The 26,435-nt window shown below is 44.0% G+C and overlaps 1 protein-coding gene across 4 annotated transcripts in view; it reads right to left on the bottom strand.

Moving 5' to 3' along the window:
- Window positions 1–7,222: 7,222 nt before the first annotated feature.
- The window catches only part of IRF2 (interferon regulatory factor 2), a 41,113-nt gene continuing 21,900 nt past the window's right edge, over window positions 7,223–26,435 (bottom strand). For all 4 annotated transcript variants that reach the window (XM_027635835.1, XM_027635838.1, XM_027635839.1 and 1 more), the window contains 7 exons: window positions 24,192–24,291; window positions 23,408–23,584; window positions 20,919–20,965; window positions 16,919–17,030; window positions 15,063–15,227; window positions 9,922–9,968; window positions 7,223–8,567 (listed from right to left, as the gene is read on the bottom strand). In XM_027635835.1, the coding sequence (XP_027491636.1) occupies window positions 8,256–8,567; window positions 9,922–9,968; window positions 15,063–15,227; window positions 16,919–17,030; window positions 20,919–20,965; window positions 23,408–23,584; window positions 24,192–24,291 (960 nt within the window). In that variant the 3' untranslated portion in view covers window positions 7,223–8,255. The remainder of the gene's footprint in view (window positions 8,568–9,921; window positions 9,969–15,062; window positions 15,228–16,918; window positions 17,031–20,918; window positions 20,966–23,407; window positions 23,585–24,191; window positions 24,292–26,435) is intronic.

The raw sequence follows: 26,435 nt of genomic DNA, 5'->3' as shown, positions 1-26,435 counted from the left end.
GGTGTCTGCAGGACCCTCTGCCCTCATGCTGGTGGTGATGTGGCTGTGCAGAGTGGGGTACCAGCCCACAGAACCCCATGGGTAGGTGCAGCACCCACCAAGGCACACGAGCAGTGCAGGTGGGTGGGTGGGTGCCTGCAAACCCTGCCTCAGATGGTGCTTCACACATCGTGTCAGGAGGAGCAAGGCAGTGTTTTTAGGAAGGGGAAAACCCCACACTGCTGACTCAGGGCTGCTTCATTCTGTGTTTTATGTAATCCATGTGAATTGGTTTATCCTGTTTAATTGCATGGCTGTCCACTGGAGGCAAAAAGGCTTAGGTAGCACAATGGGTCCAAACCCAAAATATAGCCTCATACTACTATGAAGAAAATCAACTCTACCCCAGCCAAAACCAGCACATTCTCCACTCCTTATTCCACACCATTTGCGTCATGTATAGGTCACACTATCCAATACATCCTCATGAACCACAACGCCCCTTCCCAATACACATATATATAATTCCCTTAGTCTATGGACCACCCCTGCAAAATGTCCATAAAATGGTCGTAAAACGTCCACAACACATCCATCAAGTTCATTTAGTCTGAGACTTTGGCCCCAGCACACTGCCCAAAGGTGGTACAGCATCCAAGTGTTCCCTAAAGATGCCCAGAGCACTGATGGAGGCTACTTATGAAAAGGTGAAAGCACCAAGCCATACAACTGGAGAAAATTGGAAGGTGAGGTGGTGGGGGTTGGCAGGGCCCTACAAACTGGTGGGGGAGAGGGCAGGAAGGCGTCCAGGGAAGGTATAAAGGAGGACCAGACTGAAAGGGGTATGAAGCAGGCTCCAGCTGCAGGAGTCACACAGTGCACATGTGAAGTGTTTAAAACCTGGCCCAAGAAACCAAAGCTGTGAGGGGAAGACAAATGGAAAGCAAGAAGGCAGAAGGAGCTGGGGCTGAGCTGCAGCAGCCCCGCAGATGCCCAGGTGGCCAAACAAGCATACAAATGCCATGACCACCTGGAAATTCGGCACAGTCTGCCCAGGCACTGAGACTGACCCCACCACCACAGGCACTAAAAGAGGTTTTAACAGCCATCAGCTCTTGGCGGCTTGTACCAGAAACAAACCTGCACCCCTATTTATGCACCTGTATTTTCTTTCCCTCAATGTTACAGTGACTTGTGTGACATTATATTTTTTCCTAAATTCTTAAAAAAACAAAACAAAACAAACAAAAACAAAAACAAAAAACCAAACCAAACCAAAACAAAAACAAACATTAAAACCAAAAACAAACAAACAAAAACCCCCCAAAACCTGAGAGTAAAAATACTACCAAAACTGAAACTTGACAATATTGACTGTGATGGATAACATCTTTAATGGGCACATAGCACTTGCACGGCTTTCTGCTGCTCCCCCATATTTCAGGGCAGAAACTGTGAGGGGTTAATAATGCAGCACCCTGGCATATTCCTGTCCTGCTGCCTGGGTTTAGACACTTAAAAGTTTATCTTCTCCTAAGAAACAGTCTGGAAAAACATATGCAAAGGCAGTAAGCTTAAAGGGTAGGATGAGGTGTATAAATCAGTAGAGAAACTGCACATCAAATGAGAGGAGGGAATGAAGGCAGTATCACAGCAGGCACTGTCAAGTATTCTCCTGAGAAGAGCTGCAGCATGGGGGTCTGAAAGAGGTGGTCGTCCTTACAATATTAAAATAAAACCAGCAACTCGAATTCCTCTCCACTGTCTCTACACCAACATTAGCCTGTATAAAACAAGGATCCATTTCCAGTGACATTTCACCTCCTGACACCAGTCCAAAATTAGCTCTGAACACAAATTCACCAAGGAGGCTGGGCAGTGCTTGGAGTCACAGCAGTGGGAAGCTTGGTAGCACACGCCTTAGCTGCTGCTGAATTATGTAGTCCACGGGCATGAAACTGAGAGCAGAACTAGCCCAAAGGAGCAATCTATCATCAGCTACTCATCAAAAAGTAGCACACTGAACTTGCACAGGGCTTCTTATGCCTTTGCTGATTTATTTAAAGCCACCACACACAGAGAAAGCTCATTTGAGGAGCTGTAACGTCCTGTAGCTGGATTTTGTGCATCCCAAGCATTACTGCAACTGCCTTTTCTTCCTCAGAAAGCCTGGGGTCCTGGGCAAAGCACCGTCTATGGTCCCCATGGTTTCCTTCCTCCCTACTACTATTTTCATTATTGTTGACAGAAACATCGTGCACCTGCTGTTGTTACTGCAGAGGTGGAAACCCCCCTCCAAGCACTCGCTGAAAAGGTCATTGGGCTATTTCTTCTGCTGTTGCATCAGCAGGGAGACAGTGCAGCCTCTCCTGCCTGAGAAACACTCGCAAGCATGCCGGCAATCTGCACCACTGGCCGGCTCTAATAAATCCAATCAGCAAAAGTAAATAACAGACACTGCAAAAGTAGCTGATGTAAGGCAGCAGGGATGAAGCTAACCTGGCCTGCCACCTGCACTATCAGCTGGGATGATGCCATAAGGGGCACAGGGGTAGGGAGTGTTTCCCCCCAGGTATCTAAGGATGGGAGACAGGGGTCCTGGCCCCTGGCCCTTGTGCACACCTTTCCAAGGCCACCATTACACAGCTCCATGCCATGGACACCTCCTGGCTCCCCTGCCAGGTGTCTGACCCACACTAGTGACAGGGAGGGAGAGGCTGGAGCAAAGGGAATGTGGTGGTGCCTGTTCTACCAGCTTGGGGGAAGCCCCAGCTGTAAGCAGCGTGGGAGAGAAATAAAAGAGAAAGAGACACGTCTTGGGTGAGAGGGGAACGATGTAAAGGCCCAACTGGTTTCTGCTGGCCCAGGCAGAAACCCTGCAGCAAACCTGGTGACTCCACAGAGCTCAAGAAGAACCAAAGCATGGACTAGCACGGACAGTTTTCACACTAACTACAGACACATCTGTCTCCCATTTAATCCAGTGCAGAGTGAATGTATTTTGCAGTCCTGTGGCAAAGAAACATGCAGGTTACGTACAACTACTGCCTCCCAGGAACTTCTAATAAAGGTGCAAGTGCAGCAAGATGTAAACCATGCTTCACCACCTGCCTGGATACTAATGCATCAGGCAAGGGAGGGAGCGAAGCAGCCAGGTGGTTGCATGCAAACAGGAACCAAGGCCATCACTAACTGCTGGGGAAAAAAAAACCAAGGGCCTGGTCTTGGGGAATTTTGAGATGACTCAACCAGTGTCATTTTGAATGGGATTTGAATATCTTTGTGTGTGAGGATATTGCCAGGCTCCAGGAGGATGTCAGGAGTGGTAGATGCAGACACCAGCAGGAACCTGGGTTGTAACATTATGTGACTCATAAACACACCTGGATGAATTTATGCTTGGAAACATCACCTAATTTTTTCATGTTTCCCTCATGAGAGGAAAGCTCTCACTACAGCCTTGCTAAGGAAGAGGCTGTTAATCCTTCACTAGAAAGTTCATAAGGAGACTAGGTGGTGAGAGAGAGGGAGGCTGTGTGAGTGTCCTAACCAACAGGGGAGCTTCAGCAATATCCCCCACCCCAGAAAACAACTCTGAACACAGCCCAGATCCCAAGCAAATCTGTCTTCTCCAGTTCTACTACTCCAGTGATGACTTTCCTCCTACCTGAGCCCGTTGAACAGCCCTTTTGAGAGGATCAGATACCAGAGACCTTGATATCACAGCTCCTTGTTAGCTGAGCTCCCCAAAGGGAGCTTGAGCTCCAGAGCATGGGCAGTGCCTTGGTCACCCACCATGTGGGTGCTGCACAGGGAGAGCATGACCCTTACCTCCCTTCCAGCCTCCTATCAGGGAGATTCCTGCAGGCTTATCTGCTGACCACATCACAGACTTGCACAAGATTAACTTGATATTGCTTGTAGTGCTAACGGAGAGGCACCTGGTTTCAGAACCAAATTTGCAGCTATGCTATTAAAGGCCGAATGTTTCCTTATGACTTTGCACCGTTTTGCAAGCACAGGTAAGAAATGCAACTGAACATTGCATTTCAGAAAAAATGTCTGATATCGCAGCCCGAAGAAATCCCCCATTGCATTACATCACCCCAAGGTTGGCCAACTGCATTTGCTCTGAGCAAGGTTGCAGAGGCATCACTGCCTTTGCAAGGTGAATACTCTCTTCGATGGACCAGTGTTATGGATACATACTGTAACTCCCATGCTTGGATATCTCTTGTAAGAGCTTCAAACACAGAAGCCCTAGGAAGAGGGGAATTTACTGAGCGTGCACACTGTTGCTAGAGGTATGTGTGCGTGTGTGTCTCCCACTGCACAGCCACCGGAGCAGGGTGGGGGTTGGTAGTTTTGTAGCTCAGTGACTGTCCTGGAAGGATCAAAGGAAGAGTGAGCCAAGTTGCCTGGCCATCTGCATGACAGTGTCGACTCTTGCATGGAATGACCAGAGGTGAGATGTGGCCATGTAACTTGCTTCAGCTACATAAAGGTTAACTCACAGGTTAAGCTGGAGGTGCCTGCCTTTCCCTGCTGAGTACTCCAAAGTTTCAGATGGATGATGCTAAGAGTAGCAAATTCTTCTCCTGGCAAGGGGCAGCTTACTTTGCAAACAAGTATTTATATGCCTAGCAACACTCAGGCAGCCCTTGGGCAACAATTTTCTCACCCTAGTGACCAGCTGCGCTTGCTGAAGGCAAGTCAGGCAGGACATACAGAAAAGGCAGCTCAGTCCCAACACTCCTCTTCAGCAGCCCTGTTGGGGGTCAGGCTCCTGAGTGAGCCTTTGGAACTGAAAAAGTATAAGTGTTTCACCATAAAAGGCAAATGTGTTCCCTCTCTTACTTGGACATACAGGACTGAGGTCAGGGAGCACTTGTGCAAGGTCAGACAATAACAGGGGCTTTGCAGGATGGCACAAGGCCTCTGGGATGCTTCCTCAGTGCCACAGTGAGGGGCAGGAAGCTCAAACTGCTGTTACAGACAGAAGCCCTCTGCCTCCTGCAGTATGTAATGCATGAGACACAGTCGCTTGCCTGAAGGCCTCCAAAGACATGCCCACATTTAACATCTCAAATCTGAACCATGAGAGAAGGCCATCGTGGAGGTAAAATGCACCCTTGCTTTGAGAAAAGTTGAAGCCTGGAGTCAGCTCTGTTTACTTCAGAAGATGTTTTATAGTCCCCACACAATCCTACCTCTAGGCTTTCCCTCAGCCTAAACCCCTAACGTTAAACCCAGGCTGAGCCAGAGGCAAGAGCCTCTCTCTGTCTACAGACTAAATAATCCTCAGAGGATGAGATGAGTGCCAGCACTTCGTTTACATTGTATGATGCTTTCCAGCTCCACATGACTAAGCTTTCTCTTTTCTTCAGCCCCAGTCCTTGCCCTAGGCTCAGCCTCAGCCACAGCACTGCAGTCCTTCTTTTCAAAAAACAAGCCTTCCCAAGAGCCCTCCACTGGGTTTGGCAGTCCCCTCCCAGCCCCAGCACAAATGCAGCTTTGGGCTTTCTCTTCTACCTAACCCAACTCTTCCTTCCCCACAACAAAAATTCTCAGATGACAACTCTTCTCACCCTGGGTTTCCCTGCACAGCCATTTTCCAGTCACTCTCCACATGCAGCTCTTAGTTGCAGGGCAGGGAATTTGCCATGAAAAGAAAGGCTGGAAGAAAGGGATTCATGAAGGCTAGAAAAGAATTTCCTTGGAAATATTCAAGACTTGGTTTGACAGGGCCCTGGACAACTTACTCTAAGATCATGCTTTTGACAGAAAGTTGGACCCAAAGTGTCCCAGGGGACCCTTCTAGTCCCAGCTTGTCTGTGATCCTGTGAGGTCCCTCCCTAACAAGAGCCCACCATCTTAAAAGTGTCTAGGTGATGCTACAGAGCAACTTCCAAACTTTAGCTGGAAAAATTTACAAAAACCAAAGAAGACAATGTTAAGAAAATATATAAATAATCCCAAGTGAGTTTCAAAACCAAGAAACAGAAACCTGCCACGAATGTCATAACCCTGCTGGAAAAGGATTAAGGATGCCAGAGACTCATTGTAACCCCTCCAAACACATGTGTAGCAGACACTACCTCCTTGAGGCAGACCAAACCTTATGGCCTCTGGACCCAGAGAGACACTGAAAAGGTGAATGCACAACCAAATGAAGGGACAGAGACTACAAAGTTTACATACAACAATTTTAACCATTACGATTTTTCAGCCCCACTCCAAACACTGTTTGGGCATTTCTCTTTCTCCTAAAAGCTTGCCTTCCCAGGCCACTGGGCAGTGGCCTGGCAAGACAAAATTGCAAGTTTCACATGGACTTGTGATGAAATTTGGAACTGCAGCATCAGATGAAGAACACAGCAAAATCCTACTGTTTACTTTCCTTTTGCAACAGCCAGCTAGCACATCTCCCTGTGATACAGCCATTTTTGTGCATCTCACTGCTCATCAGCCCAATATACACCACCCTCAGCTCACCTCTCTGCTGGGTTGGCATTAAGAATGGTAATCACAGCTGAAGGGCACTCTGTGTCCACGTATTTTACATACCTGAATCAACTTGTGTCACTTACAACAGCTTAAAAAACTGCAAGAGGGTGAGTGCTCTCAACTTTTGCCTGAGCCAGTGACAGCTTAAAGTGCATAGCACTTCACAAAGTGTATGGCACAGCCTGTCCACCACCATCATGCAACCCCACAAGCCATTGTTAGATACTCTACAACTCCCCAGGTATCAGAACTTGCCATGAAGTAGTAATGTTGAAAGCCTTGGGCAATGCTTATTTGACTTCTGATTCATTCCACTAATAAGGAGCTATTGCTTGAAACTGCAAAAAGAGATTTTTCTGAACAAGGAAGCCACATGGAAATCTATGAGGAATGAGGGAAGTACAAATGAAACTTTGCTGGGTGGGAGATGAACTTTCACAAGATCCCTTCCATGAGGTGACTTGCTCAAAGCCCAATCACGGAGTAACAGCTAAAGAGGTGCCCCAACTCCCAACCTCCTACATCTGAGGCCAAACAAGTAGGTCACCTTTAAATTCTAGTTCCTCTTTCCACCTCAAGCTGCTTCAAGCACAGTACTTCCCATCCTCTTGGATGGGTGCTCCAGAAATTGTAAAGGTGGCTTACACTAATTGTTCACTCTGAGATGTCACATTTACCTATCAAACCCACGCCATCTGGGGCTTTGGAAAGATTAAAAATGAGAGACAAACTAGGATTATTAAAAATTTAACTATATACCATATTTATTATCAATCCACAGGATAATCTGATTGCTACATGAGCTCATAAAAGCTATTTCACCTTTACAAAATTAAAAAAAAATGTGCCACAAGAATGTAATAACTGCTGATAACCAAGGACTGAATCTTAAAATTATAAATTTGCTGTAGAAAAGATTAAAAAAAATTATATTCACTTTAGAATTTTACTTTGAATAAAATATTCCCCTGTATAAAAAATAAAAAAGCTTGCTCTGGTTAGAATTAGAGTATTTTTCTTCTTTTTTTTAAATCTGGGAATTTGCATAATATCTCTGTAATAGGTTTCTTTTTTTTTTCCTATTGTACCACACGGCATTCAAGCATAGCAGATTAGAAACAAACATGAGAAAAGCATTCTCAGAACATATGAAATCCACATGGAAAGTTTTAACTTCCTTTCCTCTATTCTTTAAAGACACTTTAGCAAGAATAGCTTGGAAAAGAATACAGGTGGGGAGGGACCTTCAATGTGCCATTAAGTAGAGCAAGGTAATAAAAGGCCTTTTGTAAGTGCTTTCTTAATAAGGTGCAGAAGCAGACTGCAACGTTGCTAGTACTGCACTATGTACAATATTCACAATAGATTTTTCTTTATTTAAAAATATTCCAGCTAGTTCACATTTTCTCTTCCATTCTGAGGCTTTCAGTTCCATCACAGCCTTGACAGCAAGAAGCGCAGCAGCACCACTTCCCTTGTGGTTGGTTGGTCCTCTTATGAAACACTGGAACCTGTTAGTGGGCCAAAGTTCTTGGGTTGTTTTTCTGTGTAGCAACCTTGGAAATCTGTCTGGGTTCAGGTGTACATACTGATGGCTGGAGTCCTGAGTTAAAAACACTCCGGCACTGGAGTCGGACACAGCAATGTTTTATATTGCCAAGGCTTTACCTTAGGTTTGTCTTGTGTGCGTCAAGGGATGAACCTCTCTTAGAGAAACGTAAAATACAAAACCAAACAAAACAAAGCTAAAAAACCACACTGTCAAAGGCTTAGCAGCTCTTGACTCTCGACTGGGCAATATCTGACGTTTTCTTGATGACGCTGGCCCGTGTTTCACGGTCTGGCTGGCTGCTGCTTGTGGAGGCTGTGGACACTACTTGTGGCAGAGGGATGTCTGGGAAAGGGGGCCAGGAGCTGTTGTAAGGCAGTGGGCAGCTTTCGTCTTTGATGGTGACTTGGAGGTCAGGCTTGTTGGCTACAAAAGTTGCCATGCTGGGAAGCATATGAGAAGTGTTCCTCATTCCTAGATTGCTGAGATACTGTTTGCCTTCAATGTTTTTCTTCTGCCAATGAAGTCGTCCCTAGAAAAGGAGAAAACACAACTTTGTGAAGTACTCCAGGTAACAAGATGAAGACAGAAACATTCACAAATTGCACAGGAATCGCCCCATCTCTAAGAGCCTGAGCCTGTAGCCACTGGATTAGAATGTTTCTGCACTCAGCCACTTCTCCCCTTCTGAAGTCATGTCCTTAAACCTTGCTGGTTTTCCAGCATTCAAGAGGCTCTACTTGTTCTTCTGAATGCAAAATAAAGGCCTTATTCCCAGTGTGCCAGAGACAAAAACGGACACAGACAACCAAACATTCAAAAGTCCAAAGGGAAGTGTCTCCTCTGTTACCAGAAAGAGCATCCTCCTGCCAAGAGGACAAACAACATTACCCAAACTATCAATACAGGTGAGGCTGCTAGGAAAATCACTGTCACTTGATGGTGCATCCCTCATCACAGGGAAGAGGTTCATCAGGGAAAGATAAGCATCCAGTTCTTTTCCCACCACAGACAGAACACGCAATGGCAGGTTTAGGGAGCCACTACTGGCAGTCTACATATGGGTTCCACCCCAACCGAGGCACAAAAGACAAAACCTAGTGGGTTAGCCATGTCGTTACACAGCTGTGCAACCGGTGGTTCTCCACCAAGGAGGATTCAGAGGGCTTTCGGATGGGCACAGCAGGAGACAGATTTGCAAAAGGCCTTCTGCAAGAATGCAGCTGGAGCACAAGGTATCTAAGGGCCCCCAGTGAGCTTCCCTTGGCCTCCGAGTACTCATGGAGATCATCAGGTCTGGTCGCTTGGCAACAGCCCCAAAATAAGAGGTAAGTGGTGGTTTTGATATGTGCAGCTCAGGAAACACTCATGGGGTGGTTATTTTCCCCCTGGATTCCTTTCACCCAGCAAAACCCAGCTGACTGCTCGGGAAAGCTTTGTGCCATGCATACCTCAAACATTCAAGTTGCATTTCTATCACATGTGTAAGCACTTCCTCCAATTGTATGAGTTCAGGTGCCATTTAAGGAGAACAAAGTGAACATGCTTTCAACCAAGATAAAATACGCGCTACCTAGCAACGTCAATGCATCATATTAACAAACTAGCCAGAACTGTTTATGGCTCTGCAGAACATGTTATTATGCAAATTAATCTCCTTGTAGTTTGGACAGATGAGGAGGAATGAACTTGTAGCCAATTTAATTCTGTGACAATCATCCAAATGTCTGTCTCCCTTGAACCTTCCTGGTTGCTTTTCTCCCCCAAATATTGTTAAAATGAATACTCCACTGGTAGACAGTTGCAAACGGAGAAAGGGAAGAATACTGAATGACACTGATCTTGATAACTTACTCCAGAGTGCTAAAGATGCAGAAATAGCTTACCTCTGCATTTTCTTCGTCGCTTGGAACGCTGTCAGTTGTTTCACTTTCTGTCAAACAAAACAGAAACAAAAACAAAACTCATGCTATTCCATCTGCAGTAACAAATTCCAGCTCAAGAGGCCTGATCTACTTTCAGTTAGTGGCACTAAACAGAGTCAAGCCAAACAATCAAAAAACAATAGAGAAGCATGAAGCCTCTGTTGCAGCAATAGAAACCCAAGGGCTAGCTACACTGAACAACTGGAGGTTATCATAGTTAACATGACTATATCCCGTAAAAGGCAGCAAGAGAAAGGGAAGAAGCAGATTTGCACTTTTTGCGCAGAGCCTCCAGCAAGCCCCCTCTCTCTCTCGACCTCTCTCAGCAGCTCCAGACAAGGACACAAGTAAAGCTCTGTCCAAATCCTTATTTTTACGTCCCTGCAAAATCAGTAACAACTCCACTCCAGAGGAGATAAGTGTATTTTTGTTTCATGAACTGTTATCTCAGCCTGCCATCTCAAAGGCTCGTTGTGACTTCTGGGGCTGGATTACTGTTGGCACACTCTGGTATACTTGGTATGGTTTTGCTTTTGCCACTAGTGCCCAGCCTCCCCCAGCCTATTTCTCAACCCTTCACCCACCACTTGAGCAAGTAGCAATATTACAGTCTCCAACTCCATCACGTCCCCACACTGCACATGGCCTCCCTCACCCTTATCACTTCAACCAGAGCACAAATACAGGGGAACAGCTGCAGTGGGACAGCCATCCGCCTGCAGCTGCATCCCTCCCCTGCAAAAGAGCCTGAAACACAGGAATTTTTACTGTATTTTCAAGCCTACATGTGTCTGAATACAGGTGTCCTACTGTGTGAGGGTCAGGCTCCTGTCCATGGGCTGGCTGATACTGCCATGCCTCAGACACATCTTAGACAAGGCAGAAACCCCTCTTTTCAGCACTGGTCTGCAGCGATGGCTGCTCCCTTCAGCACAGCTGCCTGCTGCCCAGACCCTCACCCAGAAAAGCAGAGGCTGGATTGCAGGTTCCCTTCAGCTCACAGGGTTTTGAACCACTGTGTCCTGTTTCCTGGCAGCTATCGGGCTACCAATGGCATTTGGAAGGTCTTTCCCCAACCCCTCCAGCAGGGCTCATCCACAAGGAACACAGAAATCACATGACTGAAGGAATGATGTGACTGAGTTACCATAGCAGGCAAGAGAGCTCTCAAGCCCCAGCTTCCATCCTCAGCTCTGTGTTATGCATTTTAGCCTATGCAGACTGCTTTGCACAGCCCCTGTGATCCTGCCTTCCCAGGGAGCATCCTCATGCTCTGCATGGGACATAACATGAATGCTAAGAGTGCACGGATCATACCTTGTGGATTGTGCCCCTGCACATCTTCGGAAAGACTGCCAGTACCTTGCCCTTCTCTCAAGGCTTGGCTAAGCATTAGGTTTAGGCAAAGGGCTGTAAACCAGCAGGCTGAATCACTCTTTCAGATCCCAGGATCTAAACTGCACTTAAAGTCCTTCTGAAGCAAGAAAGCAGGCAGCCCAGGTACTCCAGACTCCTACTTCTGAAGCCAGCACCTCTCCTATGTCAGAGTCTCCATTACAGTGTGCAGTAAGCAGAGGAACAGTTCAAACTAACTGCAATGCCCTCTGAAGTCAATGTTCTGCAGAGCTTCTGATTCACTGGCCCAGGCAGAGAAAGGTGTGCTAACATGATTAAGCTGGGTAATTAAGCCCTACTGGGGAAAGGAGAGGCAAAAATTAATCTGTGCAAAGGTGAAATGGCCCTGAAGATAGAATCAATAGGAGGAATCCACACAGAGACAAGAAACAGATATTCCCTGACATGAAGAAACATGTCACAACAAAACCAGAGTGAAGCAGCTGAAAAGGAATCCATCCTTGGTGTTTATACATAAAAAAATGCTGAGCAAGAGATAGCACTATAGTTACCAAAGCCAGGGAAGCTGGCCACTCAGGCATGGAAAGTTAGAGGGTTATTTCAATCAAGAATGTTATTTGAATCAGTGTCAAACATAACAGGAGTTTGACAACAGCCTCAGTACTAAAAAACAATGGATTTCATAGACATTGGTGTAAATACGAGAAGACTCACACAGGCCACTCACATCATTTGCCTGAGAAACCTCAGAAAGCAACCAGAGGTGTTTTCGAAATAAAACAGATTTATGCAGGAGAGCTGATACCTCAGGCTACTTTTTTTGGTTGTTGTTTCAAAAGAGCTAATCTAATTGTTCCTGCACAGCTGTTATGGTCATACTCTTTCCTGCCATTCAGCAGTAGCACCTGACAGAGCAAACCCACAAGCAGAGGGGCCAGGGTTCCTGTGGTTCTCCTGTACAGGTTCTCCTTGCTCCTGTGTGGAGCAAGACAAAGATAGAAATAGTCACAAGAGTGTCCTAGAAGTTTAAAGGTTCTAATCCACAGACCCCTGTCCTCACAAGCAAATGCATGCTTTAAAAAAAAAAGCAGTTCATAGAACAATCTGGGTTGGTAAGGACCTCAGGAGGTCTATAGCCCAACCTCTTGCTCAAAGTAAGGCCAGCTATAGGACTAGATCAGGTTGCTTGCGGCCTTATCCCTTTGGGTCTTGAAAACCTCTGAGTATGGAGGCAGCACAATCTTTCTGAGTATCCTGCTCCACTCCTGACTATCCTTGGGGTGAAAAAGATAACATTTTTTCTTATCTCCAGCTGGACCACATTTTCCTGTTTCAGTCTGTGTCTGCTGTTTCTTATCCTCCCACTATACATTGCTGTGAACAGCTGGGTTCCACCTTGCCAGTAACATCCCTGCAGGTAAGGACAGCTGCTATGAGGTCCTGGAAACCATCTCTTCTCCAGGCTGAACAAGCCCCAGTCCCTCAATATCTCCTCACAGACTGAGTGCTTCAGCCCTTAATCACCCTGATTAGCCCTCCTCTGCACTTGCTCGTGTTTGTTTGTAACTTCCCTGGACTGAGGAGCTCAAGACTGGACGCAGTACTCCAGAAGTAGTGTAACTAGTGCTTAGTAGAGGAGGCTAATCACTTCCCTAGATCTACTGGCCATGCTCCTGAAAACTGATGGCCTTCTCTGCGGCTGAGGTGCTCTGCTGACTCACGCTCCTCTCATTGCCTTCCCCCCTTTTCTGCAGAGCTGCTTCCCCTTCCAACAGCCCCAGCCTCTATCGCTACGAAGTGCTCTTCCCATGCACAGGACTGAATTTGATAAGGTTTTGCTGAATTTCATAACATTTTTGCTGACCCTTTCCTGAAATCTCTCCAGGACTCAAGATGATGCTTCTACCCTCAAGCATATCAACTGGTGTCCCCTATTTGTTGTCATCTGTAAAGTTTCAGTGTGTACTCCAAGATATCTTCTGCTCATTGATATATCAAATGAGACTTCTCCCAGGACAGACCCTTGCAGTACTCCACTTCTTAATGGCCTCTAGTTAGATTGAGAGTGCCTTGAGATGCATTCAAAAGCATGACAGTGGCATGAAATTCTCTGTTATCTCAGTTTTGGGCTTAGCAGGTCCTGGTATAAGTTAGGACAGCTGAAGGGCACCAAGATACTAAGACAATGTAAGCAGAAGTACTTCAGTCATCCTTCATTTTCCTTATGCAGGCTGGCTGCAATGACTTTAGGGTAACTAGGTCATGATTTGCTCATGTCAGGGTGGTCACCAGACCACCCCTCTCTATCGTTCCAGTCCAAGAAGCCACCATGACTTCTAGACCGAGAGAGTGACTTTTGTTTGCATTCCAAGAACTTAGATCCTATAGCTGACTTAAAAAGAAAGCATTATTGTCATGTTCATATATATGGAAAAGTTTTCCAGGAAACATTTGGAAAGAAGAGAAATGTTTTGAAAGCCCTTGTCTCCCTGCTGCTAATAAATGAAAGCACCCTCATAACGCCCGCCTTAGGCTTTACAAAGACCTTCTAAATTATTTGGTCATTGCAGACTAAACACATTGAGAAGCATAAGCGTTTATCAACATGTGAGACTAATATTGGAGACTTTTCAAAAGAACATCATACTATTCACTGGGGCACAAAAATAAAAATTACTAAATATATGCTTTATAAAACTATTTCTGGAAGTAATTTCAGCCTAATGAGACAAAGACAAAACCATGTGTAAAATAATAAAATGCATAGAGAATAATTAAGTTTGCTTTAAAAGATGACGTTTGTGTTTCTACCCAGTCTCCTGAGGCTCACAAGTTAGCACCATGTTAAAAAAGAAAAGACAGGTTAGATCTTAAACTTTTCCTACTTTCAAATATGGCTTTGTCCTGCTTCCTACATAAATAAGGCTTATATGATTGTGGGGACTCTATACAGCATGTCCATATATGCATTTGTGTCCGTTCTCCCCTAATAACTTCTGAACACGCTGTCAGACTTAGATAAGGGATAAACGAATGCCAAAGACTCTTAACTTCCTACCAGTTATATGAAAATAAGGGGCCAGATGAAAAGAGAAACCATTAGCACCCTGATTGGGGGTGGGGGCAAGCTTGTCATCTCACCCCTTTCTGAGGTATCAGAGAATCCAGATGAGAGGCAGACGTTGGAAACCAGACATCCATAGCTCTGCTGCTTGCAAGATCACTTGTTATCAGTGAACATGGCTGTTTCAGTCTGCAGCAAGACTGAACCACTCCCTCAGGGCCCTCAGCTCCACATCTGCATATATACCATTAATGTGGTGCCCTTAGCACTCTGCACACTGTGCTAGACACAGAGTAAACACACAGCATAGAAGACCTGTAATCTTCAGTAAGTCAGGGGGCAAGGGGAACTTGCTATATTTACAGCACATCATTTACACCACTGAAAATCCCGCTCTAATAAAAGCTGAAGAGACCTCTCTGCATTATATCTAAGAAGATTCTTTTTCCATTAGTCACAGGCTAAAATCTGCAGCTTACATTTCCAGTCTCAGATCTGCCAAGTTGTTTCCCAAGGTAAAATGAGTAGAGGACTGTGAGCTTTTGAGTTTCATTACCAATTCAGAAGGAAGGTGAATAGGCATCCCTAGATCTTTGTCAGCTACCCTGGAAGAGCTCCCTTTCCCCCAGTGTCTTCCAAACATTTCCAAAAGAGCAGTGTAAAGAAATGCCAGGCTGCTTACCTGCATAGGATGAGACAGGGGAGATCTGTAGAGGGTACAGCTGGCTCATGCTGAGAGGCTGTTCATCACTTTCTGTTGTCACCTCTACTACCTGACAAACATCAGGAGGGTTGGCAACTATCACCTGCTCCTCACTGCTGCCATCAAGGTGTGGTTGTCCTACAACTTGGGGTTAGAAATAAAAAAATATTACTCATAACAACTCGACGCTGCTGAATATCTAAGAGCCTGTCCTTGGGTCCTGCTTAGTATCTGAGTGAGTCTTCAATACTCTCAGCAGCTTCTTCCATGCCCACTACCTGCTTTCAGTGAGAGTTCAAAAGGAAACCTGTGATCCTCACCCAGCAAGCTGCCAACATCCCATGGCCTCTGAATGCTCTCATGTAAATTATGCAATGTAAGACCAGAACTGGCATGCAAAAAACTGGCCAGGGGGTCATGCAAAACACTGTGGGACTCTGATATATACATGACATGAATCTGTGAAAAACATCTCCTCCAATTACATACTTATTCTCATTGACCTTTGCAACGCCACTGATGGTATGTAGAAAACCACAGTTGTACCTGTAGTCTGTAATACGGACAGGTCTGTGACAGAAAGCTACAGTCTGCTCAGTTATTAACAGAGGGGTTTCCTATTCCCCCAGGCATATGATATTTACTACCAAAAGAGCACATGACATTTATTATCAAAGAAACATTATTTATTTCTACACAGTGAAGCAACCATGGGTGCACCCAAGTGGCCTGAAATGCTTTGCAGACATTGGTTGTTCTACACAACAACCTTTTGAAAAAGTGGAATAAACCAAGGTACCAAGAAGTTACTGAGCAAAGCAAAAGTAGGGTGAAAGTCAGAATCTCACTAATCTCACTTTTCTGGAGCTGCTTGAGAGAATTTCCTCTGTCTTGTACAACTCTGATCCCAGCAGTATGAACACATGACAAATGTGTTCATTTTAATCCACCACAGAACTGAAAGCCACTAGTTAGATCGGAAGAATGCACAGGGATGGAGCCATCTCAGGGGATGGCTAACCTGAATCCACAATTGTCTAAGAGAAAGGGAAAGACTATAGATATTCTTTCACTGAACATAAAGCTTCAAAAGGAACATAAGGCCAAATTCTGTACAAACACAATGCTGTGTTGTTCAAACAGTACATTTTTTTTCTAGACTCATGAGGGGAAAAACATGTAGGCAGTGAAATACAATAGATCTTGAAATTCTTCTGTTAAGTAACAGTATACTAATTTTGAAAAAGGCAAAAGATAGCATCTATTTCTGCATGAACTGAGATAAATAAACATGAATGCACATGTCTGTACACACAATCCATTCCTGAATTCTATCCTTAGACACAGGTTTTTGAAAAAGAAAAGTGGTAGGCATTTTTCCCAGGGAAAAGCTGTGTATTTTGCTTTGTGAAATGCCAGGTAAGCACCGGAAAATCTCCCAAATTTAAATCTGTATTTTATGAGACAATGCCAGCATAAAGAAAATTACATACATCCTGGATAGACTTGTTTTTTTAAAGTTGAATCACTATAATTACTACAATTTTGTTCCTGATATTTTATTTCACCTTTCTTGGTTCTGAAACAACCAGCTTTTTAATGCGTATAGTGAAGGGGGGGAGGGGGCGAAAGCACACACATATAGAGTTAATTTTTATCTGGGAGAAACCAATATTGTGCAACACCCTCAGGGTACGAGCAGGTCATCTGCACTGTATCTTTTTCCACAATACCTGACGAATTCTTACCCACCCCAAGATGAGTCTGGCAAAGTCAAAAAGGTTTTTGAAGTCACTGGTGTGCCTAGTGTGTAAGAAAAGCATAGGAGTACTTACCTACAACGTTCACGGTACTGTCGACTTCATTTTTTATATTGGAGGACAGGAAATAGTCAGAAGTGACATCATTTAGCCCATTAATCCCAAAAGATGATTCAACTGGCTCTTGCTAGAATGGAAGCAGTACAGTTGGATCAGAATTGCTTTATTTCAGGAGCCTGGAGACAGTTCGACTCTTTGTTCTGAGACAGTAATAAATCCCATCACTTCTACCTACCATATACCCCCTGCTCTCTGCAGAACGCTGTCTTAGAAAGAATATTTTGGTTCTCTGAGAAGACAGAGTCTACTTCATTTCCAAATCTTGTGCTTTGAAATGAAAGCTATTTTTAATTTTCAGATTAAGAGTGAGTCTTCTGAGAGCAAGGAATTAGTATGCTATTTACTACAAGAGATTACCATTTGAAACAAACAAGGAAGAAACATCACTTTAAAACGGTACTCCACTTAATCTTCATCCTCATTCCCTTCCAAACATGCTCTATCTCTTCCTCTTGTCTGAAAGGAAGCCTTAGCTTCTGTACAGCAATTACTAAATTCTAGGTTTAGCTTTTCTCTACAGCAAGCCTGAAAGCAAACCAAAGTGTTTACACTAAATACAGCCTTTTAGATCACATCATAAACATTACCACAGGGCAACAGCACTGGGAAAATGTCACTTGTTCTACACAGACTGAGCTTTCCTGTAGGCCTGGTACACTTGAGTGAGAATCTAAAAACTCCCCTCAGAGTAGATACCAAAAAAATTAATTCCATAAACTTATGATTTCTTTAAAAAGCTATAAACACATTTAAAGGATTATCTACAGGTCCAACTTCCTGTCTGGTATTGGCTCCTTTACATGGTTATGGGTTACAAAGTCTAAAGTCTTGTGTGTTCTTACTCTGGGCTGGCCCTGCAAGGATAGTTCTATCCTGCTACTGAGCCAGAAACACCAGCAGAGAGGTTCGGAGCTGTCCAAGGATCTGCTGCCATGCTGTGCTCATTTTCACTGCTCTAAAGCATTTCATCAAACGCAGGGCAAAGGTGAGCTTCAGGACTTGAGGTGCGAGCCCTTCACAGTACTAACTGTATGAACTGTTATCTCTGGGACAAGAAACCAGGGACACTGTGACAGGTCTTTCCTGGATGTCACATGCTGTGATTGTGATCCACTCAAAATGAGCTGTCACTTTGACACAAGCACCTTCCCAGCCATTAAGCAAGGTAAACATGCACCCTGTCCCAAGGTCCTTCTGCACATCAGAAGAGTGCAAAGTGTTAATGGCAAATTGGTCTGATGAGCCACGCCAGCTGTGTTGACCCCCAGGTCAAAGACCTGGAGAGCTGGAAAATATAAAATTAGCGGCTATTGATCCATTGAGAATCATGACTGCAGAGACATGTTAGGGCTGCACACTGTCACCCTGTGGAGTATCTGTTGTTGTGCAACACAGTAAACACAGTAGCCCCCACGGAAACGCTGCACATGCAGCACCTTGCTCAACTTTACTGAGGCCTGGTTACAGAGAAGTTTATTTAGTAGCCTCTTTCAAGCTTCAGAAACAAATGCGCATCTTGGAACTCAGGCGATGGTGCCAGATCCACAAAGAGGCTTGGATACTGGTGCAGTTGGTAAATTTCCAGTATCTAGATGTCTAGCCTAAGCTAAATGCATGGGGAAAAGTGTTGCTAAGATTTAAAAAATGTCTCTCAATGTGAAGCTGCACGGTCAAAAGGATACATCTAGGATAAAGTAAAAATTAAACCCAGTTCAGTCCTTTGTTTCAAAGGAAAGAGACTTTTTACCTGGGCTGCTCTGACACTTCGTTGATGAGAATTCATTTTGTAATGAATTTAATGAATTATAGTGCCTCTGTTTGCCCAAAATCCCAGTCGTAGGAGACCTATTTGAGAGGTGGGAGACCTGCTCACAGCCTCCCTTTCCTAATGTGGAGCAGGGAATTGGTAAGGTCCAGGACTCTTCACATCCACGGGGACATGCAGTGAGTGCCCTGAGCACCCTGCTCAAGCTCAGTAAGGTCTGGGAGGGTGTCTTCACTCCCACCAGGGGGATTGCTGTGGGTGCCCACAGGGTCTGGCAGTGGCAACAACAGGAAGCTCACTGCGAGGCTCTTGCTATGCTGAAGTCCTTTTGCAGATCTGTGCTCACATCCTCAGCTTCTCCCTCTGCTGCTATTACCCCATTGTAGTTACCAGGTAAACCGTGGAGCAGCCTCCCACTCAGCTCCACTAAAGAGATTTTTCAGGGTAACTGTAAAGCGTTCAAAAAAACCCATGCAACTTGGGTCTCAGGAAGTCACATCATCAAGCAAAGCAATTATAAGCAGCTAACAGTGCTCAGAAATGTGCATTTGCTTTATTTCATCCACCACCCTTCTCCACTATTACAGCCTTCACCGTTCAATAGCCTAAGAGTGGCTGAGCATGGAAGGAGCATCTCTTTTGAAATCCAGGCACACCTAGAGACCAGCTGGTGCACACATTTGTCAGAGCAAGGGTGAACAGACAAGAACACTACTCAGCCTCAGCTCAAAGCTTAGAAGAACTAAATGGCCATACCACAGTTGGTGGCTGGTGAGCTGTATGCTCATAGTAGGTATCACTGGCAGGTGTACATGATCAGCTCAGCTCACTGCTCCTGTGTCACCTGCCCTAGTGCTTCTGTGAGGCTCAGGGCAATGAAGCTGGAGGAAAGTGCTCCCAAAAGCTGTGAGCATCACCCCGCTGGCACCTACTCCTAAACCTAACACCTCATGTACTCATCTGCTTGGTATCACTAGAACTCCCTCAGCAATGACTGTGAGACTGATCTTACTGGAGAGGATGAGATTGTTCGAGTGCTTCTACAGCTTTACACATATTTAATATTTTGTCTAAAAGAAAGATTCCGAAGTAGGCAAATAGTAAAGTGCTGCTGCCAGCTTTGGAAGGGATCACACATTGCTCTGCCCTGACCAAAGGAGTTTACTGGCTCCCTCTGAACACCAGCTACCATCAAAGTCACTTTATAACAAGCACATGTGGCTGCATGATCCAGACAGGATGGTGAAAAAGTGGTTCCTTTAAAACAATTTAAAAGTCATAGCATTCTGACATGTAACTCCATGTCACAACTGCTGGGGCAGCATCTGCCTTCCAAACCCAATTTCAATGGAGGAGTTTTTTCCAGTTTTCTGGACTCCCTTGGCCCAGAGCATCTCCTGGCCAGTGGCTGCAGAGCATGAACCCATGGGTGCTCAGCCCTTCAGAAGCGGGCAGCAAGGGACCAAGCTGCCCTTCCACTGCAGACACAGCTGCTACATACAACCCAAGGACACCAATTTTACTGAAGGCTGAAAGTCTGAAACCTCTAAGATTTGGTTTTTTTGAAAAATTGAAGGTGGACTAAATCCTGCTGGTGTGTAATACTGACCACCATGCAGAGGCCCTTGGCAGAGGTGCGAAAGCTGGGAAGCACCATGCTGCACAGGGAAAGTGACATCAGTCGGGGCCCATGCTCTGAACAAGCAAATTTTCAGGCAGCAACTGAAGAGCTTTACAACTGAGGTCTTCTAACTGACAAAACATGATCACAAGGTGCACTTCACAGAACTTCTCCCCCTTGCTGAAAGGAAAATTAATTTCAAATGCCTTACGCACAGAAATTAATTGCTCCAAAAGGTAGTTCTATTGTTCAGAAGCATTCCTTCCATAATTACTGTATTTCTCCTTATGCAGAAAAGCAAATGGCATGTGTATTGCTGAGACTTCCAGTTTTCCAACCTCCAGGCATTGTAACACAGGGTTGTGTCCACTGATGATGTAAGTCACAGCTCTAACAGCCTTCACATTTTAAAAAAAAAAACAGCCCCAACATCCCGGGTAACTGTAGCTACTTAACCAAACCACAAGCATTTGCAAATACCCACCACAATATACTGTTGGGTATATTAAAAAACATGTGCAACAGACTGTTTTCACAAGTTCTCACACTATTAAACAGACACTTCTTACCTTAATTTGTTTGAATTTGTCATCCTTCTCGGACTTCGTTTTTTTTCCTGCAACAACAGAAGGAAGATTTCATAAAGTTCTGTGTGCCATGAGTTATCCTTCACACGTTCTATATTTACCAACAAATAGTCTCAAAATATGCCTCAAAATGGCAGGACATCCTGGTAAAGGGAGAACACATTTTGCTTAATTTTACCCCTCCTTTAAGGTCCGGGCAGCCAAAAATTCCTCTTAAACACACTGGCTTTATGTTTCTTTTTTAAAAGGCTACAAAAGAAAACCACTATAGGACCCAGGAAAGTAACTGCAGTTAAAAAATCAAAGTGAAAACTTTGGAATAGTGACAAATTAAGCAATAAGGTCTGTTAAAAAATTAAAGAAGGAAGGGGGAGAATAATACTCTTAACGGGAAAAAAAAAAATCAAAATTTGTCTCATCACTTTTCTGACACTCTCACTGCAGCTACAGGAAAAGGGAGGTTGTTAACCCATTTAATGTGAAAAGAGATCACAATAAACTTCAACCAAAATTTTTGTAAATCGTTGCAACCTGGTGGGGAAATACATATTACAATTCATGCAAAAGTGGTTTATGCAATCATACTGGACTTGAGAATCCAGAAAACAATACAGCATGTGACTTTTACAAAATGTCATGTGCCTTGGCAGACCCCAGTGTTGCTGCCCTGCTCTGACCTCATGAGACCCCGATGTGGAAGCTCAGACTTGCTGGTGCATGCTCAGCTATACCCCATATTGGCACAGGTATGTCCCAGGAATTTCTCCCGTCTCTACTAAAAGATATCACTGAAAATTAGAAATGTTTGCAGCCAGATTCTTTTGCTCCCACACATAAATTTAGCCACATGCCATGAAGAAAGGGCATGTGAAAAAATATGGGGTCCAAGATATGTCGGTTTTATAGTTAACTGGACTTTCTGCAGAATCTTCTCCCGCTACAGCACCCATTTCCAGAATCTCAGCTTTCAAGATGAACTTTTGTAGTTCTTACATGAATCTACTACAAAGAGACAGGTTATGGTCCAGGGGAATATGCCTAAACATACAAAATATTCTACTGACAAGAGACTGTAAACAGTTTCAAAGTAATTGTTCTATCTTTTGCAGATTGATCTCCCTTTCACAGTACGATTCTGCCCCAAAAATTCCATGGTTCATAATTTCCAGTCACACTGACCTTAAACTGCACCTGTGCCTTTCACTTCTCAATCTAAGAAAATAGCAAACTGAGCTACAGCTAAACCGAATTGGATTTTATAGGAACACACTGCATTTGGTTTGCAGGTTATCTTTTCATCTGAAATCCTACACAACAGAGGATACCAGAGGACTAAGGAAGCAATTGTTCTACTCCATATACCAGTAAAGAAGCCATAAGAAAGCCAATGAGCCATAAATAAATCAATGTTTCTACTTCAAAAGAAATCAAATACTCATGAGATTGGCCTGGTGGTTAGGTCCTCTCCTGGCAGGCAGGAGACTTAATCCCTAAATTTGGGAATTCAAACAGTTTCTCATTTCACTATTATGATGACCTGGGGGCTGGTTTTTCATGGTCTTTGTAACTAACAATGCTGTTTCATGGTTTAACGTTCTGAGCAGAGTGTATTGCTTCCACCCAGCTCAAGACAGAGGCCAGTTTAATTCTGCTCTTGCTTGAAAAAAGATACCACAATGTCTGCCACCATGTTCTGAATGAGTCCTATTGAGTTAAATGAATTGATTTCTAATATTCCCCAGTCATATTCCTTGACTGAAGGAAACCTGGGACTAGAATCTGAACATAACTCCATCAGCTTTAGCAGACAAACATCAACAGCTTGGAGCTATCACATCTCATTAATCCTCTCTTCAAGCACCTTCTTCTCTTAACTGGATGTAGGCCATTTTTTATACAGCTGTTCCTAAGTTCTTGGGAACATCTGGATAAAAACATCCAGTTTCACAGAAGTAGAATTGGCACATTTTGTAGGCTTGTAACTGTTAAAGTAACTTCTCTATGCTAGGTTTCCTGCAGCAGAGTGTCAGGTATCCGTTTTCAGGAGGGAAAAAATTAATTAAATAACTGAGTGGTACAGCAATAGGAACAGTTCAACCTGGGTACCTCTGGGGAGGCACCCTAAACAAAGGAATCCCTGGACTTTCATACCCTTACAGTCTGTGTACCCATTTCAATAGTTATTTTTGGGCCTGGGGTCTTCCCGTTGCTCAGTGGCTCCTGTAGAGTCTCTGTGTGCCCAACTCTCCCCCCCAGCCAGCCCCGACCCCCAGCCAGCTGGCCACTGGTCCTGCTGTCCCTTGTTAGGTGAAGGGTTGGTGCCCATTCCAAGCTCCTTGCTTGGGGCTCCAGTCCTTTCCCAGCCAGCCAGGCTTGCACTGGTAGCTTGCATACTGAGCTATCTGCAGTAGGTGTATTTCTCAACACAGTGTCCTCAGGAGCATTTCATGTTGACAAGCTCTCCCATCTACCTTTTTTGGAAGGTCTTTCAGATAACGGCAGCATCCGGTACACCCTGAAGGCATTGTTTCCTTTCTTTATACTTTTGTCCTTCACTTCTTCTATGTCAGGCAGGGAGTTCATAGCACAACGGAAGTTTGCTTTCCATGTCTTTGGATCGGGTTTATCTACTCCTGATTGGTATTTTCCTAAACAAGAAAAGAAAGTTAGGAACACATGACATGCGATTGAAAACCTAAGGCAAATTAATAACAGCATAGGTTGGCTTCAAGCTATTAGTCTTTGGTTCCCATGAGAAGCATTCAAACAATAGCTGAGGTTGCAGGAGAGTGCTGTGGTCTCATTTCCATGCACATTTCTAGAACACATGATGAACAGTTTGTGCTCAAGAAAGACCCAGGGTGCTGCAGATCAGATGTGACTCCACAACAACATGGAAAAGCTTGCACAGCATTTACCTTTATTATGTCTGGCTCAAATCCACAGAAAGGCATAAAAAGCCTAAGGGCCTGTGTCTACAAAGTGCTGACTGTGCTCTACTTCTGACAGTTTTGAACCCATGTTGTTAACATTTAAATCAATTAAGTTTTAATGTTCATCAATGCAAATGAGTTACAGCACTTCAGTAAAGCTGGAGAGTATTGTAGGCCTTGAAAAAAGCACTTAGCCTCCCACAAATCTGGAAACTTAAGTTCACTCTCTGCGTTAGAAAAGCAAAGACAAGGAAGAAGGAAAATGTAACTTTAAAAGGGAAAACAATGTGAAAATCTGTCCTGCAGAAAATGAGTTCGATACCTGTGTGAATTGCCCAGTTTCTAAATAAGGGAGCATCTTTTTCAACATCCCACCCATGTCTTGCTGCATGCATCCAGGGAATCTGAAAAATCTTCTTCTCCTGGAAGGGAAAACAAACAGGAAATGCCAACACTGACAGACTTGAGGGATCTTCTGATGACTTTAAGTCACTCATTTATAAGCACAGTTTCAGCACCTGCAAGTGTTTTGCTCTCTTCTAACCCAGTGTCACTCTCACTGAAGTCAACAGGAAAATATCCACTGGCGTCACCAAAGGCAGAATACAGCTCAAGTGTATGAAATAGTCAGAAGCCACTTCATGGAAGATGAGCCTGGCAGTTTTCCAAGCTGACACATGGAAAAAACATGCAGTACTACACATTTCTAAACATTCAAACAAAGGCTAGTTTGGCAGCACAGGCACTTTTATGATTAGAAAAATTACATCTGAAACTAAACAACTATAGGAACAGAGCAAATTCAAAAGATTTAGAATTCAGCCAGTAAATACTAGCAAAGTGAAGAGATCTTATAAATTTATATGCCAAGCAAACAGACATATAAATATACCAACTGTAGACATCTATCTAGTGGGGATAAAAACCACCAGACACTCATGTGAAGAGGTAGCATTAAAGATACTTGAACATATTTTAGTTCAGAAACTTTAAGCCAAAGAGAAGTGCATTTAAAGCAATCCACATTTTTCTAAATTAACACATATGTAGCTAAATCAGGGCAGGCCTTACATGGTGGCAGCATAAACTGATTCCCAAAGGGATCATGGAAGACAGTAGACTGGTGACTATTAAAGAGCCTATGGGCTTTCAGAGCTTGAACAGCATGGATTCCTACACTCCTTCCACAAGCACTTAGCACATAGGATACTGGGCCAAATGGATGCTGTCTCAGATGTGCTTTTATGTCATACAACATGGTAATGAATTCTTTTGTACTGACCTACAGGGTTGCTTCAGAATTCTTCACACTCTTTTCTGCAAAGCCATACAAAATGAGTGTTACACAGCACTTGTTTTTTCTCCCCTGTTGGGAGGAATACATCTTATCTGGCTCCGTACGCAGACATCTTGTGCTATAAACTGCCTCTGCAGGTTTAGATCCAATTTTCAGTCTGGGAAAAGTACTTCCAGGGCAAAATGCTCCTTCCTCCTGAGGTGGCCACCTGACATACGCCAACTGAATTGCACCCTAAAAGAGTCTATTTCTCTACACTGACTACAAGTAACTCCAGACAGGCAGCACTCTTTTAAATGACTGCATTGTAGATATCTGTGGTCATGTGAGATGAATCTTTTGTCCTTTCCCCTTCCCCCAACAACCACTTTTCTTCCTTGTCTGTCTCGTTAATATTTCACTAATGTCAAGGTTAGGTTTATTTCCCTTCCTTCCCATGTGATCTTTTCTTTTTTTTGAGCCTGCATTTTGTCCTTCAACTCGTCTTTAATCCATTCTCTCATGTACATTCACTTGTTTGGAATTGCATTCTTCCCTTCTCGCATGGCTTCATCTTTAATTTGGTGGAAGCACTGATTTAACACGTTCCTCATTCCCCTCAAATCCTCACACCCTCATTCTTCCTCTTAATCTAGTCCTATCACTTCTCTCGTTTTGCCTCCTTACTCTTACCCCTATATATAATTAAATAATCCTACAGAGATGCTCATCTCTTTCCCCGAGTAGAAACAGTCTAAAGGAAGCCTCAACCCCACTATTTTGTGGTCCAGAGCACTACTGCATTCAGTAGAGGTAGAATAAGCTTTCCTGCCTTTACCCTCCCACAGACTAAAATAAGCGTGGAGAAAAAAATCATAATTCCATAGAAAACAATTTCTATCAACAAGAACTTTGAGAATTGAACAGATTTAAAAGTCTCATGCTTGGGAGGTTTGAACAATGCTACACAATGCTATGGAGGTTACATCATGGATTTCATATTCCATATGGTAATTCAAAACATAGCAGACTGAACAAGACTCCAGACACAGCATCCTGTTATCATCAACTGCACTCACTGTTTCAAAGAAAGGTGCTAGGACACTCAACAGCAGTTTAAGTGGTCATTGCAGTGCTTCTGTTTATTAAAGAAAGTTCTTCCCAATCCCAGACGTCTTTAAGCACAGGTATTATAGCAAATTAAATACAAATAACAAAATAGAATCCACATGTATTATAATTTTATAATACATATATATAAATACAGAAACTACAGATTTTCTCATCCCC

Source organism: Corapipo altera, unplaced genomic scaffold (assembly GCF_003945725.1).
Source record: "Corapipo altera isolate COAL_440 unplaced genomic scaffold, ASM394572v1 22b, whole genome shotgun sequence".
Lineage (NCBI taxonomy): Eukaryota > Metazoa > Chordata > Aves > Passeriformes > Pipridae > Corapipo > Corapipo altera.
This window is presented reverse-complemented; position numbering and strand designations above follow the sequence as displayed.